The 15848-nt window shown below is 43.2% G+C and overlaps 1 protein-coding gene and 1 pseudogene across 1 annotated transcript; both read right to left on the reverse strand.

Annotated features, from left to right (window-relative positions):
- Positions 1 to 871: 871 nt before the first annotated feature.
- Positions 872 to 4159, reverse strand: LOC119271776 (receptor like protein 22-like). The gene is made up of 3 exons (XM_037553465.1): positions 3313 to 4159; positions 3003 to 3218; positions 872 to 2721 (listed from the first exon to the last, which is right to left on the reverse strand). The coding sequence occupies exons 1-3, from the start codon at positions 4157 to 4159 to the stop codon at positions 872 to 874; spliced, it is 2913 nt and encodes a 970-aa protein (XP_037409362.1).
- Positions 4160 to 4532: 373 nt separating this feature from the next.
- Positions 4533 to 14258, reverse strand: LOC119271018 (annotated as a pseudogene).
- Between the last annotated feature and the right edge of the window lie 1590 nt (positions 14259 to 15848).

Raw genomic sequence — 15848 nt, forward strand, 5'->3', positions numbered from 1 at the left:
CCAAAAATCGTCTACTGCAAGAATTTTAAGAATTTTCCGAAATAAAATATATTTTGGAATTTAAATATTTTCATTAAATTAAAATAAGGTCACAAAATATATAAAAAATTTCCTTAATTTTAAAATATTCATGAATTTTAAAACACATTGACAATTTCTTAAATCCCGAATTTAATAAAAATGTTGAAGACTTTATTAGAAATGTACACAAAATTTTAAAATGTTCATGGATTTAATAATATACATGAATTTCTAAAAAGGTGGATTTTAAGTAATATTGATGAATTGAAATAATGTTCTTGATATTAAAATGAAAAAATGAAAAAGGTAAAAATATAAGTTGGCAAGATTAAAGCATAAATCATAAACAGAACTAAGGGAGCTGGGAAAGAGTTGTCCTTTGCGGCTCGAGGCTATGCAGTCAAAATAATTCATAAACACATTTGTAAGGATATACAGAAACAGTTCTGGAAAATGATGGTCAGTTTCATACGTTCACTGCGATAACTGAAACAAAGAACGAACTATGTTTCAGACAGAAGGCGTTGCCACAAGAAGCTAGTCGTATAAAGGAAATCAGATGTGTTGGCAAAGCGTATAACCCTTCTCAGGCTGCGTGTTGTTGTTTATAGTGGACTAAGAAGATTACAACCTTATTACAACATTTGCCTCCAAGTTAAACCTAAACATCACGTTTAAACCTGGAGATGACATACATTACAAGATGTTTAACCATTTGTCCAAGCAATATCTTACAGATAACTACACGATACAGAAGATAAGATGTAGCAAAGGCTTAATAATACTCTACATAAAAGCACTGCACACACATCACTAGAAGCAACGGTTGGAGCAATCTTCAGTGTTCAGATCAAGTCCTCAAAGCTCTTGCAGATTTCACAATCCATTCGCCGATCCGACCCCATCTCATGAGGATGGCAGCAGCAAATCCAATACCAAAGCCCAGCCCGGTGAAGAGAAACAAGATGACGTCCACATGAGAGGACTTCTCCCCATGCACCGCACTTGCAGGAGCAGGTGGAATGTCGCATGGGTTAGACAATGGCAGTCCACACAGCCCCAGATTCCCTTCGAATGAACTAGTTTCGAACGTTGCAAATTGACCTGACCGTGGTATCGTTCCCACCAGTTGATTGTCGCACAAGTTCAACATACCAAGAAAGGTGAGATTTGTTAGCCCCTCCGGAATATCACCAAAAAGATGGTTCTTAGACAGGTCTAGTGATTCTAATTGAGTCATCCCACCAAATTCTCGCGGAATAACACCGGTGAAGGCATTGCCTGACATGTTTAGTAGAAGTAGTAAATTAAGTCTCCCAAGTGATACAGGAATTGTACCATCAAATGAATTGTTTGACAGGTCAATTGATGTTAAAGTGGTCAAGATCTTATGAAATGTCATATAAATGCCTTTATATGTTATCACCACAATATCTATATAGGGCTCTTGATGATATGGTTCATAAACGGTACTGCTATGGTCACTCATAATTTCACCTGAAGTGGTTAAATCTCCCATCATTGAGTAAAACCTCTTAAACCATTCTGGACTTAAATTACCGGAGAAATTGTTCAAGGCAATATCAAGAATCTGCAAGCTAGAGAAGTATTCTCCTGATCTGTCATCTATGGGAGGATCGCCACCCACCGGCCCATAGAATTGGTTGGATCTCAATACAAGGACTCGAAGTATGGGAAGCTTCCCCAGCCATGATGGAAAAGTACCTACCATGCGATTATTGCCTATGTCAAGGAACTCCAGCTGCAAGCACTTAAGTGTCCTTGGAAGCTGACCTTCAATTTTATTATTGTTCAAGTCTAATGTCTGAAGTAGACATTGATCTTTGATATTGTTAGGCAACACATCTTCAAATTGATTATCCCGCAAACTTAACGCGCTTATGAAACCATCTTCTATTAAACATGCTGCTATCCTCCCGCTGAAGTTGTTGAAAGATAGGTCAAGGATACTGATATTATTTTTCAAAATTTTGAATTCCAGACCAAGATAGAGAGTGAAGTTTGGAAGTACTGAAGAGAAATTGTTGTTTGAATAATCCAAGATGGCTGCTGGTGGGCTTGGCATAGGAATCTGCCCCTGAAGTTGATTGGAACTGAGATCAAGAGCATTCAACCGGTTGAAAGGGAGAACATATGAAGTAAGTTGCATAATGCTGAACATGTTATGTGAAAGATTCAAATATGTAAGGCTACTGTCCCATGTTGGCCATATCCACTTTGGAATGGCCCCACTGATTCTATTGCATGACAAGTCCAAGTAAGACAACTGATTAAGGTGTGCCAATAAACATGGGAATCTTGTTAGATTGCAACATGCTAGCTCCAACCTGGTAACCCGAGGGAGATAGGTACATGGAGGGTTGTTACCTTCTCCATCCATGTCCATGACTGATAGATTGTTGTTGGAAAGACCCAAATGAACGAGATTTTCTAACCTCCAAAACAAGGAAAGATCCACTGAACCCATTAGGTTATTCCAGCCAATATCGAGATAAGCCAGACTTGTGAGTTGAAAGAATGACACGGGAATATTTCCCATCAAGTTATTTCTTCTAAGATCCACTGATACCAAGTGTGAAGACGTCGCATTGATGTCTTGTATAGAGCCAGATATTTGGTTTGATTGAATGTATAAGCGTTGCAATGTTGGAATAGTGAAAACAGATGCTGGAAGTTCCCCTGCACAGAATAAAGCACGTTACCTGCTCTAGAGTACCACTTAAACTAACAAGCTAGAATGCTTATACTATATTACTCCCTCCTAAATCAAATACAAAGTGTATTTCATTTTTTTAAAGACAAGCCGTTAAGCAAAAATTACTACACTAATATATATGATACAAAATCACAAGCATAAGTAAATATTTTGAAAGTGAATCTAGTGACTAACTTCATGTCACATAAATCATTGCAATACCCTTAAAAACATTTATATAAGAATCAACCAATTATAGCCTTACCATTGAGATCATTAAACGAAAGATCTAACACAATTAGGCGAGTCAAATTAGATATTGAATTTGGTATGCTTCCAGAAAAGCCAGACATTCGAATGCGTAATGATGTCAACTTCTTGAGTAGCCCAACTGCATAGGGTATTGGTCCAGAAAACTCAGCTACATTTATTTCCAAACTCTCCAAGTTACTAAGATTTCCTACTTCATATGGTATTGGTCCTGAAAACACACAAATGAGAGATTTCCTATCTTATTAACTTATTGAGGTTACCAGCTGAAGAAGGTATTGGAACATAGGAGTAAGAAAACTTACCAATATCATTGTAAACACCATTTATTCCCAAGCTTATCAGGTTCACGAGATTACCAATTGAAGATGGTATTGGCCCTAAGAAATTGCATCCATCGATATTGAAGCTTTTCAAGTTTGTCAGGTTGCCGATTGCAGATGGTATTGGACCATTAAAGTTGCAACCGGAGATCTCCAAGCTTGTTAAGCTTACGAGATTACCAAATGTTGGTAGCATTGGCCTAGTGAAGTTGCAGTTCATGAGTTTCAGGCTTCTCAAGCTCTTGAGTTTGGCAAATGAAGACAGGGATGTCTGAGAGAACATCCATACATTTCCAGAGAGTTCTAAGCTTGCCAAGTTCTGCAGGTCTCCGATCCATGAGAAAACATGACCTATATCTCTTATTGAGTTCATCTGAGAGAGTTCCAAATGCTGTAGAGACCTGAGAACACCGAGTGAAGACTGATTGTCCACAGGAATGAAATTCACATCAAGACTTAACGTCTTCAAATACTTGATATTGCTGAAAGAGCCTGGGTTTTCATAGGAGAAATTGGCCCCATCTAGCATAAGAGACTCTAATGAACTCCCGTTGCAAAACTTTGGCACACAGCCTGAGAGATCCTGATTCATAGATAAATCAAGGACCCTTAAAGTTTTTGATTGGAAGATTCCACTAGGAAACCGCCCTTGGAAATTTGTCTTAGCAAGTCGAAGCACACTTAAATTGAGAAAATCCATAAACAACTCTGGAAAAGGAGCGGCAGATGTATCAAAGTTGCCTTCGAGGTTGATCACAGTTAGGGAGTGGAAGTTTGAGAGGGACGGACAAATAGGACCGACGAGCTCACAATAACTCACACCACCCATACAATGTGTACTTATGCATAGCCGGCACTAATGGTTCATTACGAACCGGCACTAATGCATAGCCATTCGAACCGGCACTAATGGTCACATTATTGCCGTCTCAAATACAAACCGGGGCTAAAGGGGTGAACATTTGACCCTTTTTCTACTAGTGTATGTTTCACAGAAGCATCTTTCCACGAGTATATTAAGGAAATCATAAGTGTTGCTGAAGCGTATAACCCTTCTCAGGCCGCGTGGATTTTATATTTATAGTCAAATAATATTACAAACTGGTTACATGATTTGTCTCCAAGCGAAACCTACACAAGACATTCAAACCGGGAGATGAGAGGAGATATATTACAAGATGTTTAACCATTTGGCCAAGCAACACTTGCACAAGACGTATTTGGCTCCCATCCAGCAGAGCATGACTGCACTTGGAAGCGGTCTCCAACAATCAGATCAAGTCCTCAAATCTCTTGCAGATTTAACAAACCATTTGCCGATTAGACCCCATCTCATCAGAATGGTAGCTGCAAATCCAACACCAAAGCCGAGCCCAGAGAAGAGAAACAGTACCACATCAGTATGAGACGAATCATCTGCAGGCATGGTGCTTGGAGGAGCAGGTGAAACGCCACAGGGGTTGGAAAATGGCAGTCCACACAGCCCCAGATTCCCTTCAAATGAATTGTTTTCAAACGTCGCAAATTGACCTGACTGGGGTATCCTTCCCACCAACTGATTGTTGGACAAGTTCAAGATACCAAGAAAGTTAAGTTTTGTTAGTGCCGCTGGAATATCACCGGAAAGCTGGTTCTGAGACAGGTCGAGTGATTCTAGTTGAGTCATCCTGCCAAATACTTGCGGAATGTGACCGGTGAAGGCATTGCCTGACATGTTTAGTACATGTAACGAAGTAAGCCTCCCAAGCGATCCAGGAATGGTGCCATCAAATGAATTATTTGATATGTCAATGGCTGTTAAAGTTGTCAAGATCTTATTGAATGTCCTATAGATGCTTTTATAGTATATAGTAACAGTATCCTGATAGGGATGTTCAACATTACCACTTCCATTCAAAGCACTCATAATTTCACCAGTACTGTTCAACTCTGTCATCATTGATTTCAACCCCTCAAACCAATATGGACTCAAATTACCAAAGAAATTGTTCGAGGCAACATCAAGAATCTGCAAGCTAGAGAAGTATTCTACAGATTTGTCACCGCTGTGAAGAGCACCACTCATTGAGCCATAGAATCGGTTGGATCTCATGACAAGGACGCGAAGTCTGGAAAGTACCCCCAGATATGATGGAAAAGTACCTACCATGTTATTGTTTCCTATGTCAATGAACTCCAGTTGCAAGCACTTGGTAAGTGTCCTTGGAAGCTGCCCTTCAATTTTATTGTTGTTCAAGTCTAATGTGTGAAGGAAACAATTGTCTTTGATGTTGTTAGGCAACATACCTTCAAATTGATTCTCCCGTAAATTCAACACGCTCATGTAACCATCTTCTATTAGACATGAAGGTATCTGCCTGCTGAAGTTGTTAAAAGATAGGTCGAGGACACGAATAGTTGAATCACAAACTGACTTAGGTATGTGTCCACTAATCTTGTTTTTAGAAATCCTGAACTCATGGCCAAGATAGAGAGTGAAGTTTGGAAGCACTGAAGAGAAACTATTGTTTGAATAATCTAAGATAGCCGCTGGGCGGCTCGGCATAGGAAATCTGCCCTTGAAGCTGATTGAAACTAAGATCAAGAATTTCCAACCGATCGAAAGGGAGAACATATGATGTAAGTTGCATAATGCTGAGAAGGTTGTGTGAAAGATTCAAATACGTAAGGCTACTGTTCCATGTCACCCACATCCACTTTGGAATGGCCCCACTGATTCTATTGGATGACAAATCCAAGTAAGTCATTTGGTTAAGGTGTGCCAATGAACTTGGGAATCTCATTAAGTTGCAGCTTGCTAATCCCAACATGGTAATTCGAGGGAGATAGATAGATGGAGAGTTGTTATCTTCTCCATCCAATTCCACAACTGATAGATTGTTGTGGGAAAGACCCAAATGAGTGAGACTCTCTAACCTCCAAAATGAAGAAAGATCCACCAAACCAAACAAGTTATTCCAGGCAATATCGAGATAGGCCAAACTTCTGAGTTGAAAGAACGACTTGGGAATATTTCCTGTCAAGTTATTTGTGCTTAGGTCCACTGACACCAAGTGCGAAGATGTCGCATCAAAGTCTTGTACAGAGCCAGAGAGCTGATTGAAACGAATATCTAAGTGTCGCAATGTTGGAATAGTGAAAACATATGTTGGAATTTCCCCTGCATAAAGTGTGAAGATGTTACATGCTCTCACTTACCAGTTAGACTATCATGTATTATATACTTATATGAAATACTCCCCTCGTCCCATAATATAAGAACGTTTTTTGACACTATACTAGTGTAAAAAACGCTCTTATATTATGGGACGGAGGGAATACTTAACTAGAAATTAGTCACTACAAAGTTTAGGAGCATGCATACATACAATATTAAAACAAATCTTTAGTTTTTTTTTGTTGAAGAGAATAATACAGACAAGTGGCTGAATGACAAATAGGAAGGTGTTCGACAATGTTGTCGTGCTGACGGCAATGGTGGAAAGTCAATGTGTGTTTATGGTGAGGCTATGAGCTCGCAGAGCTAAGAAAGAAGGACTTGTCTCTGTTAAATGTTGGATGGAAGAGTGGCCTAGATAGTGTCCTCTTCTTCCATCCCCCCTCGTTTTTCCTTCCTCCTCTCTGATCCTCTTTAGCTATCCGAGATGGTGCACGTAAATCTATGTAACACCCCCACCGAGTTTTTTGACTTGTTTTTTTAGTGAAAATCAAGTTAAGGGCCTCCACTCCAGAAGTTGCTAAAGAAACAAATGTTGAACCATCCGTCCTTATTAGTAATAACAGTCCGGGAAAGGAGAGTGAATGTTTATCTTAAATGTTTAGTGTATTGCTAACCAGTGCATATTTACATTTTAAGATTTGGATAACCATCTTTTCTACTGCATTGTATTTTTCCACTGTATTGCATCTTTCTACTCCATTGCATTTTTGTCCTGTAAAAACAAGGTAGATGCAGTAGAATCTAACACGAAAGTATGAAAAAGTGCAGTAGAAAGAAGGTAAGTGCAATAGAGGGTGTTAACTGCGAAGTCAAGCCCAATATTTATTAGACATAAATGTCAAAGACATGGATGTGAGCACGTCAAGTGAACTAAAACACATCTTTCCTTCAAAATGTACTAACCGCTCTGTCCCTTTTTATTCTGGGGTTTTTATTGTTTAGACTTATCACTTATGCAACTCTTACCAATAAAGGGCAAAAAATGACTACAAACACCCCCAAAAAATTGTGTCGCGCGCTATCACTGTCTTTTCTTTGTCTCCCAAGGAAATGCACAATGGTAAAGAAAGTAGAGAATAATGTTCGGCAGATGCAGATGCAAATGCATGCTGATGCAGATGCATATTGGGATGCATATGAAGACATCATCACTTCACCAAGGGAAGACTATATTCTCTCACTTTAATCATCTCTCCTCCATGTCATTGAAAAGTCTAGGACACTATTAACAATGAGCAAAGAGGTTGAACCTCAGGACATGTTGCCTACACTAAATGAAGTAGGATACTACTACGAGAAGGTGGCTCTTATCAACTAGGAGCAACGACATCCAAGATTTGAAACGCATCCCATGGACATATGTGCTACAAGATTGTTTAGACCTGATGGTAACACGCAGGAGACTATGTAGAAACATGTCATGTGGCCATAACAACCCAAGAGGACCATGTATAAACATACCAAGCAATTTTTACATATCTATACCAATATAAAAAGACCCAAATGGACAGATCCAAACCATCTCGACCGTCAAATCATGTTATCTAGCGGTTCAAATCGCTTCAATGTTAAGCACTAAACATGTTTAACGCTATAATTACCCACCACTGCCATAGGTTATAAACATGTTTTGACTCAACGCTATCTCTTGAAATCTGTCATGTAATTAATATCCTACCATTCCCGTGAAAAAGTAATTGATATCTTACCAAATACCAACGTGCAACAGATATATCTTACCTAATATAACTTGCAACTAATATCCTATCTAATATAAACGTGCATTGCACGTACATTATTACTAGTTCTAGTCTCTACTCCTAATGGAGCAGTTGGTAGTCTCGCTTCCAGATTTTTTTTCATCCCACCACTTTCGTTCGGTTTTTTTTCGTAGGTTAACCGTCGTAGATTTTTTTCGATGTTGGTTTTTTATTCACCGGTTTATTTACCTCTCAGCTCTTTCCTTGCAAATCAGCACTTTCCAAACGTGCACGCAATCACGGATCTAAATTTACTAACTTATCCAAATCAACCGATACCTTCCATTATTGCAAATTTCTTTAAAAAACAAATAATAGATTTTAAGGAAACAAATAAAAGATTTTAAAGACGCATCATACTTTACTAACAATCACTAAAAATCAAATCTAAATTAATTAACCTTACCTTAAATCACTCAATCACTTTAATTAGAAAACATTTTCTTTCCTAACTGCACCCCGCTTAGTGTGCACATAACAATCCGAAGTAATTAGAGTCACATGATTGAATCCATTTATTTAGAGCGACATGATTGCGTTCCGGGATGGAGGCCATGATTTCGTCGAGGTCGTTGCTGCCTCCTACACTCAGGGTGTGTCGCCGAGATCGAGGCGAGCATGAGGAGCTGTGGCCACCGCCATGGTCACCCCATCGCAGGGGATGGAGCACGCCGTCGGCCTACAGCTTGTGGAGATCACTGTTGCTCTTCAGGTCGCGTGGTGACCGGATCTTGCCGATGTGTCCCTCCCCGACGACCTCCTCTTCGCCCGGTTGGCTGGCATGGATCTCGCCACTACTGCCCTCAACTTCTCTGCCTCGAGCTCGACGGTCAGCCACCATGGATCCCCCAGCTGGAGGGTCACGTGAACCAGCCGTCCTCCCATGCTGCAGCGGCGAGAATGTGACATGGCTCTCCGTACACGAAGAGTGGAGTTCGGTCAAGTACTTATATACTTGTCCTCTACTGCTGATCCATGTACATGGAGAAGAACATGCAACCGCTCATTCATGCTTCATTCCACTCCTTTGCGCTACATTACTGGAGGTGACATTTTCTATCTCTTTATGTTGTAACAAGCCTGTTGTCTCCATAGTTAATGGATTTTTTATTTAAATTTATCGCTGCTTAGTGCTTTGTTGCAATTGTTCATCCAAGATTCTTATATATAATCTGAGCGTATGTAGGCATACTTAGCTTTGCTATTCCATTTTTTTCTGGCGCATAGAAATAAGAGTATTGTCCAGGTTAGGTATTCAATTGAGTATGGTATTTGGATTGCTATCAGAATGTCTTTTCTATGCATGTGATTTCTCATATCTGATTATAATATTTGTGAAGTCGTGCATTGCACGTGCACTTGGAAGCGGGCCCGTGGCCCGCGCTGGACGGCGCCGACGCCGCCCCGAACCACCTCGTCCGCGTATTCTTGGAGTTGTGGCTGGTCGATTTACATGAAATTAATTCCCTCAATTCTGGTGGCAAATATAATACACATAATCCATATTGTTATGCACTAGCGTGTATGTGTGAAATAGATGAATTATGGTCCCGTACCCAATAAGATAGATATGTGTGTGTGTTAGAGCGAGAGGGAGACGGGGATAGAGAGTGAGGAAGAGGGAGGGAGAGTGTGGTTCTGTGTGTGTGAAGATTTGATGGTAAAAAAAGTCGCCAATGTCGTAATATTGAACTCTTAAAGTTAATGTGGCCCCGTTGCAACGCACGGGCGTTCTTCTAGTAAATGTAGGATCTGACATACGCATAGATCACAAGGTTGTATTTACGATTGACATTGCACTCATACTTTCTTGAGTCCTATAAAAAAATATCATTATCTCAACATAACTTTTTTCGCTAGCCTCCCTTACAATTTTCTCAGGCTGCCACTTGCCAGACATAGGAATTAAATTGCAAAACCAAGAGAAAAATACAAGTAAATGACGATACAACCCTTCTTCTAAATAGCATGAAAATACGAGGAAGAACAAGTTCCTTACAAAACAATGAAGCTAAGGGCAAACAATAGAAAAAGTCTAGAGAAAGTTTCCCCTCGTCCTTCCCTCGCCCCCAGAGCGACCGGGGGAACCGTAGCCGCCGGCCGCGCCCCCCGCCTCTTCTTCCCTCCTCCCCCTTGCCGCCGTTGCAGGGCGCGCCCGGGCAAAACCCGGCCGCTGCCGACGGCGGCGGGGATCTCTATCCACCTCGCCCGCATGGGACTAACACAGGGCGGTGTCATATGACTGGGTGGCTACTGTGTGCAGGCTGTGGCAGCGCGACGACGGGCCTCGGTGATGGCGTCGCTGAGGCAAGCTTGTGGCGTGGTGGGTTGCGTGGCAGCGGAGTGCGTCTGGCCAGGAGACATCGGTGGCTGGCTGTGCCAGATCTGGCGGCTGCCGGGACGGGCGGCATGGGTTGTAGCGGGCGGCTTGGGCCACGGGCGGCCACCTCCGCAGTAGTCGGTGGCGATGGCGGCACACTGGAGGTGCGCGTTCGTCTGCTGGTTATTGGGCCGCGCTAGCTGCTGCGGGCTGCAGTAGCTAGAGCCCGGCTCGCCAAATCTGGATGAGGGAGGAGTGTGCCCGGCAGATCCGATGCTTGGAGCTCAGCAGGCGGCGTGGGTTTGGCAATGGCCCGGTGTGGCTGCTGCCCCGGTCATGGGTGGTTCGACAACAGCTTGGCAGGTCGGCCGCGGCGACGGCTGGCATGTTCCGGCATCGGCTCGTCTGTAGGCGGCTTGTTTCGGCCTTCGATCCCTCTTCTTGTCATCCGGGTGCTACATTCGTCGAAGGGTTGGCCCTTTCCCAGCTGTTGTCCATCGTTGAGAGAGGGTTCCGCCGCCAGGCGGCCGCGGAATCATCCTTGCCTCCTGTATGGTGGTGGTGAGCCACTGGGGAGCTCGTCTCTCGCCCGGGAGCAGCAAGACGGGGCGATCGATGGAGACTAGTTTTGGCCGGCCTAGTTGGATCTCGGCGCTGGAGGCCGCCCAGGGGTGCGAAAGGAGGGCCCTCTCTGCTCATCTCATTGGTTGGTGTAGCGGCGGGTCTCGGGTGAGGTGGTGTCAGGGTCTTGGATGCCGGGGCGGCGGCCCTGGCGGTGGGAGCGCGGTGCTCATGGGCAGAGCCCGTGACTCGGTGTTGCCCGGTGGCCATGGCCATGGGCGGCGTGGTAGCCGGGGTGTGGCGTTCGGTGGCGGTGAGTGTTAGCCGGGATGAGAACATGTTCTATCTTAGGACAGACCGGCGGCGGCGAAGCTCGTCCCCTTCTCGAAGGCTTCATCACGGCTCTCATTGCCCATCATGTTGCTCCAGGGAAAACTCTAATCCTCGGATCGGACGGTGGCTGCGCGCCGGTGTCGTAACCTTCCTGAAGGCGCCATCTTGGAGCCCACAGTTCGTCGTATGTGGCTTGATCTCTTCGCGGTGGTACCCTGGTTGCTCTTGTAGTGCTAGAGGTGGTGTTGCTGCGCTCAACGCCTATGTATCCTGCCTTGGGTGTGTGCGTGTGTTGTGATGGCGTGCGTTTGTACCGGGTTGTTGCTAATGTTGCTTTATATATAAAGCGGGCGAAAGCCTTTTTTGGTATTTTGAACCAAGACTACAACATATACTCCTATATGACTTACTTTTTCAAAGACTGGCATTTCCACACCGAAATCCTATCTCACAAAGGACATGCTCCTTCTGTTCGTAAATATAAATCTTTTTAGAGATTTCAATATAAACTACATACGGATGTATATAGACATTGTATAGAGTGTAGATTCACTCATTTTGCTCCATATATAGTCCATATTTGAATCTCTAAAAAGACATATATTTAGGAACGGAGGGAGTAGAGATTATCTTATCAGAAGTGCGAAGGGAGTGCCACCTCTAGGTAATCTTGATTCAGTATTATTGTTCGGAATATTACCATCTGGATGCATGCTTATTAGTTATTACTGTTCCATTAAATTTATTTGTCTCTTAAAGCAACAGTGAATAGTCATAGTAACCAATGAACATAAACTTAAATAAAGCATACATTTACGAAGGAATATGCAGTGTCGTTTAGTACTAGAAACTTAGGATATTACTTGTATAATAATTAAAAAAACTGCTCTCAAGAATAAGAATATAGAAGTCTTACCACTGAGAAGATTAAATGAAAGATCTAACTCAATTAGGCGAGTCAAATTAAATACTGAATTTGGTATGCTCCCAGAAAAGCTACACTTTCGAAGCCGTAGTGATGTCAATTTCTTGAGTAGTCCAACTGCATAGGGTATTGGCCCAGAAAACCCAGAACTGTGAATCTCCAAAGCCTCCAAATTACTAAGATTGCATATTGAAGCTGGCATTGGCCCAGAAAACTCCGAAGCAGAAATTTCCAACCTTATCAAGCTACTAAGATTGCCAATTGAAGATGGTATGGCCCTAATAAACCATGAGCATTAATTTCCAAGCTTTTCAAGCTTCTGAGATTGCCAATTGCAGATGGTATTGGCCCTAAGAAACCATAAGGATTAACAAATTCCAAGCTTTTCAAACTTCTGAGATTACCAATTGCAGACGGTATTGGCCATAAGAAATCATAAGCAAAGATTTCCAAGCTATCCAAGTTTGTGAGGTTGCTAATTGCCGATAGTGATGGCTTAGTGAAGTAGCAGTCAATGATTGACAGGCTTTTCAAGTTCTTGAGTTTCGCAACTGAAGAGAAGGATGTCCAAGAGAAGTTCCATCTTGAGAGTTCTAGGCTTGCCAAGTTCTGCAGGTCTCCGATCGATGACAAAATTAGCCCCAAATCTTTTGTCGAGTCCGTCAGGGTGAGTTCCAGATGTCGTAAAGACATGTGAATACCGAGTGAAGATTGATGCTCCATAAAAGCAAAATTCACATCAACGCTTAACGTTTGCAAAGACTTGAAATTGCTAAAAGAGCCTGTTTTTCCAAAGGAGAAATTGGTCCCATCTAGCATCATTGTCTCTAAAGAACTTGCGTTGGAGAAGTTGGGCACGTGCCCTGAGAGATTGTGGTTCCAGGATAAGTCAAGAACTCGTAGAGTTTTTGATTTGAAGGTTCTACGAGGGAACCACCCTTGGATATTTGTCCAACCAAGTTGGAGCACACTTAAATTGAGAAAATCCATGAAAAACTCTGGAAAAGGAGCAGCGGGCATATCGAAGTTGTCTTGAAGGTTAATCACATTTAGAGAGTGGAGGGTTGAGAGAGACGGACAGATAGGACCCCTGAGTTGACAGTCCCTCAAGCTAAGAACTCGGAGATGGGGAAGAGATTTAGCAAGAGCATGGCACCAGTCTCTGCTGCTAGACATATCCACTTCATCAAGGTAGAGCTCTCTCAGACTGCTGAGGTTGGCCACTAAGATCTCAAAGTTCGGTTCCTCCAGCCTGGGCAGACTAATAACATCAAGGGCGTTGGTATCATAGCCATAAACAGCAGAATCATCAGTAGTAGTAGAAAGATCCAAGGAGATAAGGTTGGCAAGTTTGCCGATACCAGTAGGTATCTGGCCACGGAAGACTGAATAGGAGAGGTTGAGGTGGGTGAGCGAGGTGAGCCTCTCAAACCCATTTGTCGGGAGACTGTACGGGCCAAAATTGTTCATGCTAAGGTCAAGTTGTTGGAGCGAGGTGAGCTTGAAGATTGCAGGGTCAAGGCCCTGACTATAGAAGCCACGCCCACCGAGCTCCAAAGCAGTCACATGGCCCGAGGAATTGCTGCACCTGACACCTTCCCAAAGACAACAATCAGTACCATCCTGCCATGACTCAAGGGCGTTGGGGTAATGGAAGAACGAGAAGGATTGCTTTAGTTGGAAGAGGGTTGCGGACTGGTCTGGATGGCACCGGAGAGTGAGGTTATTACCATCACCGTTGGCGCCGGAGGTGGGTAGCGCAGAAAGCGCCGCAATAAAGAGTAGTAGCACCCAACCGATTGAAGCCATTGATCTAAGTTCCAACACGGCAGTGTACTTGTTTCTTTTCTCTTTGGTAGGAAGGCAGGATTGTTGCAAGGCTTTTTATAGAGAGGGCGATCAAAGCAAAATAGGAAGAGTCAAGACTGAACTCTTCAGCTCCAATAATGTAATGGTCAGGCCGGCCGGAGATGGATAATGAGGGAAGCACTCCAGCAAATCGGAATAAAAAGAAGGGGTTCAGAAATAGTTTTTTTCAGAAGTCGCATTACTTGAAATTTTTCACTGGTCTACGGTCAAGACTCGAATCGTCCCAATAATGCAACAGTTCAAGACAAAAAAGCTCCTGCGAAGCAAGACTTGTACCATATGTGCGTGATGACTGAGCACTACTGAGCACAACTGTGACTCCTATAGATTATTTTCCAGTGTACAGAGACCATATATGCCAGCAGAGTCAGACAGCCATATCAGCCAATTTTCTCTGTAGCTAGTTTATTCTAGTGAAATTGTCTGAATGAGATGGCGACTTGGTTGACTGCACTAGCTAGATTGTGACTCGCAAGCAGTCAAAAGCAGCACGTAGTGGTGCAGGTTGATTGGAGCACCAACACGTAGCTTTGTTTGGTTGTTTGACAGTACTCCGTCGAGCAAGAGTAGGCATTGTTTATGTGTGCAGGACTGCAAGTTAACTTAATTGTTGGGTACTGATGGAGCTACATTGTTGTATGAGTCCAATGATGCATGAGTAGCTGGGTTCAAACGAGAAATGCTCCATTTCCAAACGACCCTTAAATTGGGCTACCGAATCAAGCAGGCATCATGAGTCGAACTAGATAACAAATACAGCGGATTAGGCGAGACGTTGGAATCAAAAAGCTCGAACAAAGGAGCGCGCAGCACACAGGTTGAACCCTTGAACTGAAGGGTACCTGCGACGAAGCAGCAGCAGAAGGAGGCAGCAGCCGAGCCCCCATCTGACCACCGCACTGATGGGGGCTAACAGCGGAATCAGCCCCGACGGCGACCAGGTGCCGGACGGCGAATCGATTCCGTGACTCAACTCCCCAGCGGAAGGCACCTTTCGCCTGCCCTTGCCATGGCGACGGTGCCTCCGAATGGCAGCAGAGGGAAGTGCGGCGAGCGGTGGTCTGAGCAGGAGGGGCGGAGGAAAGGGCTCGGGAGTTCGGAAACGGGAAGTGGGCACCCGGCCCGCAGGGAAGAAAAACGGGCCCAAAGGGACCTTCTGGGCACTGGGCCTTTTTTGTTACTATGCCCCCACATCAAAATCCCTAAAGTTTGCCTAAAAATAATAATCAAAATCCCTAAAGAATCAAAATCAAAATCAAAATCAAGTGTGTCATCACTATATATGTCAAACGCTTCAACCGCTAACTGACACACGGGTTGGTCTATGAATGGCCAAGTTTATGAAATGCAGATGGTGAATTATTTTCTTTCTATGTAACACAATGCATGGGTATTGACGGAAGACTTGTATCAGTGGGTTGGGATTTTTCTTCGATGCCAGAAAAATCCAAGGAGATAGGGTTGGCAAGTCCGCCGATGCCAAAATTATTCATGCTAAGGTTGAGTAGTTGGAGTGAGTTGAGGTTGAAG

Source organism: Triticum dicoccoides, chromosome 3A (genome assembly GCF_002162155.2).
Source record: "Triticum dicoccoides isolate Atlit2015 ecotype Zavitan chromosome 3A, WEW_v2.0, whole genome shotgun sequence".
Lineage (NCBI taxonomy): Eukaryota > Viridiplantae > Streptophyta > Magnoliopsida > Poales > Poaceae > Triticum > Triticum dicoccoides.

What these genes read in the sequence shown, in the direction of transcription:
- LOC119271776 (XM_037553465.1), bottom strand. Translation starts at nt 4,159, where the DNA reads ATGGGTGGTGTGAGTTATTGTGAGCTCGTCGGTCCTATTTGTCCGTCC. An exon ending in TGGTGTTTACAATGATATTG is followed by an intron (nt 3,219 to 3,312) that starts GTAAGTTTTCTT and finishes GTGTGTTTTCAG; the next exon opens with GACCAATACCATATGAAGTA. An exon ending in TTCGTTTAATGATCTCAATG is followed by an intron (nt 2,722 to 3,002) that starts GTAAGGCTATAA and finishes TATTCTGTGCAG; the next exon opens with GGGAACTTCCAGCATCTGTT.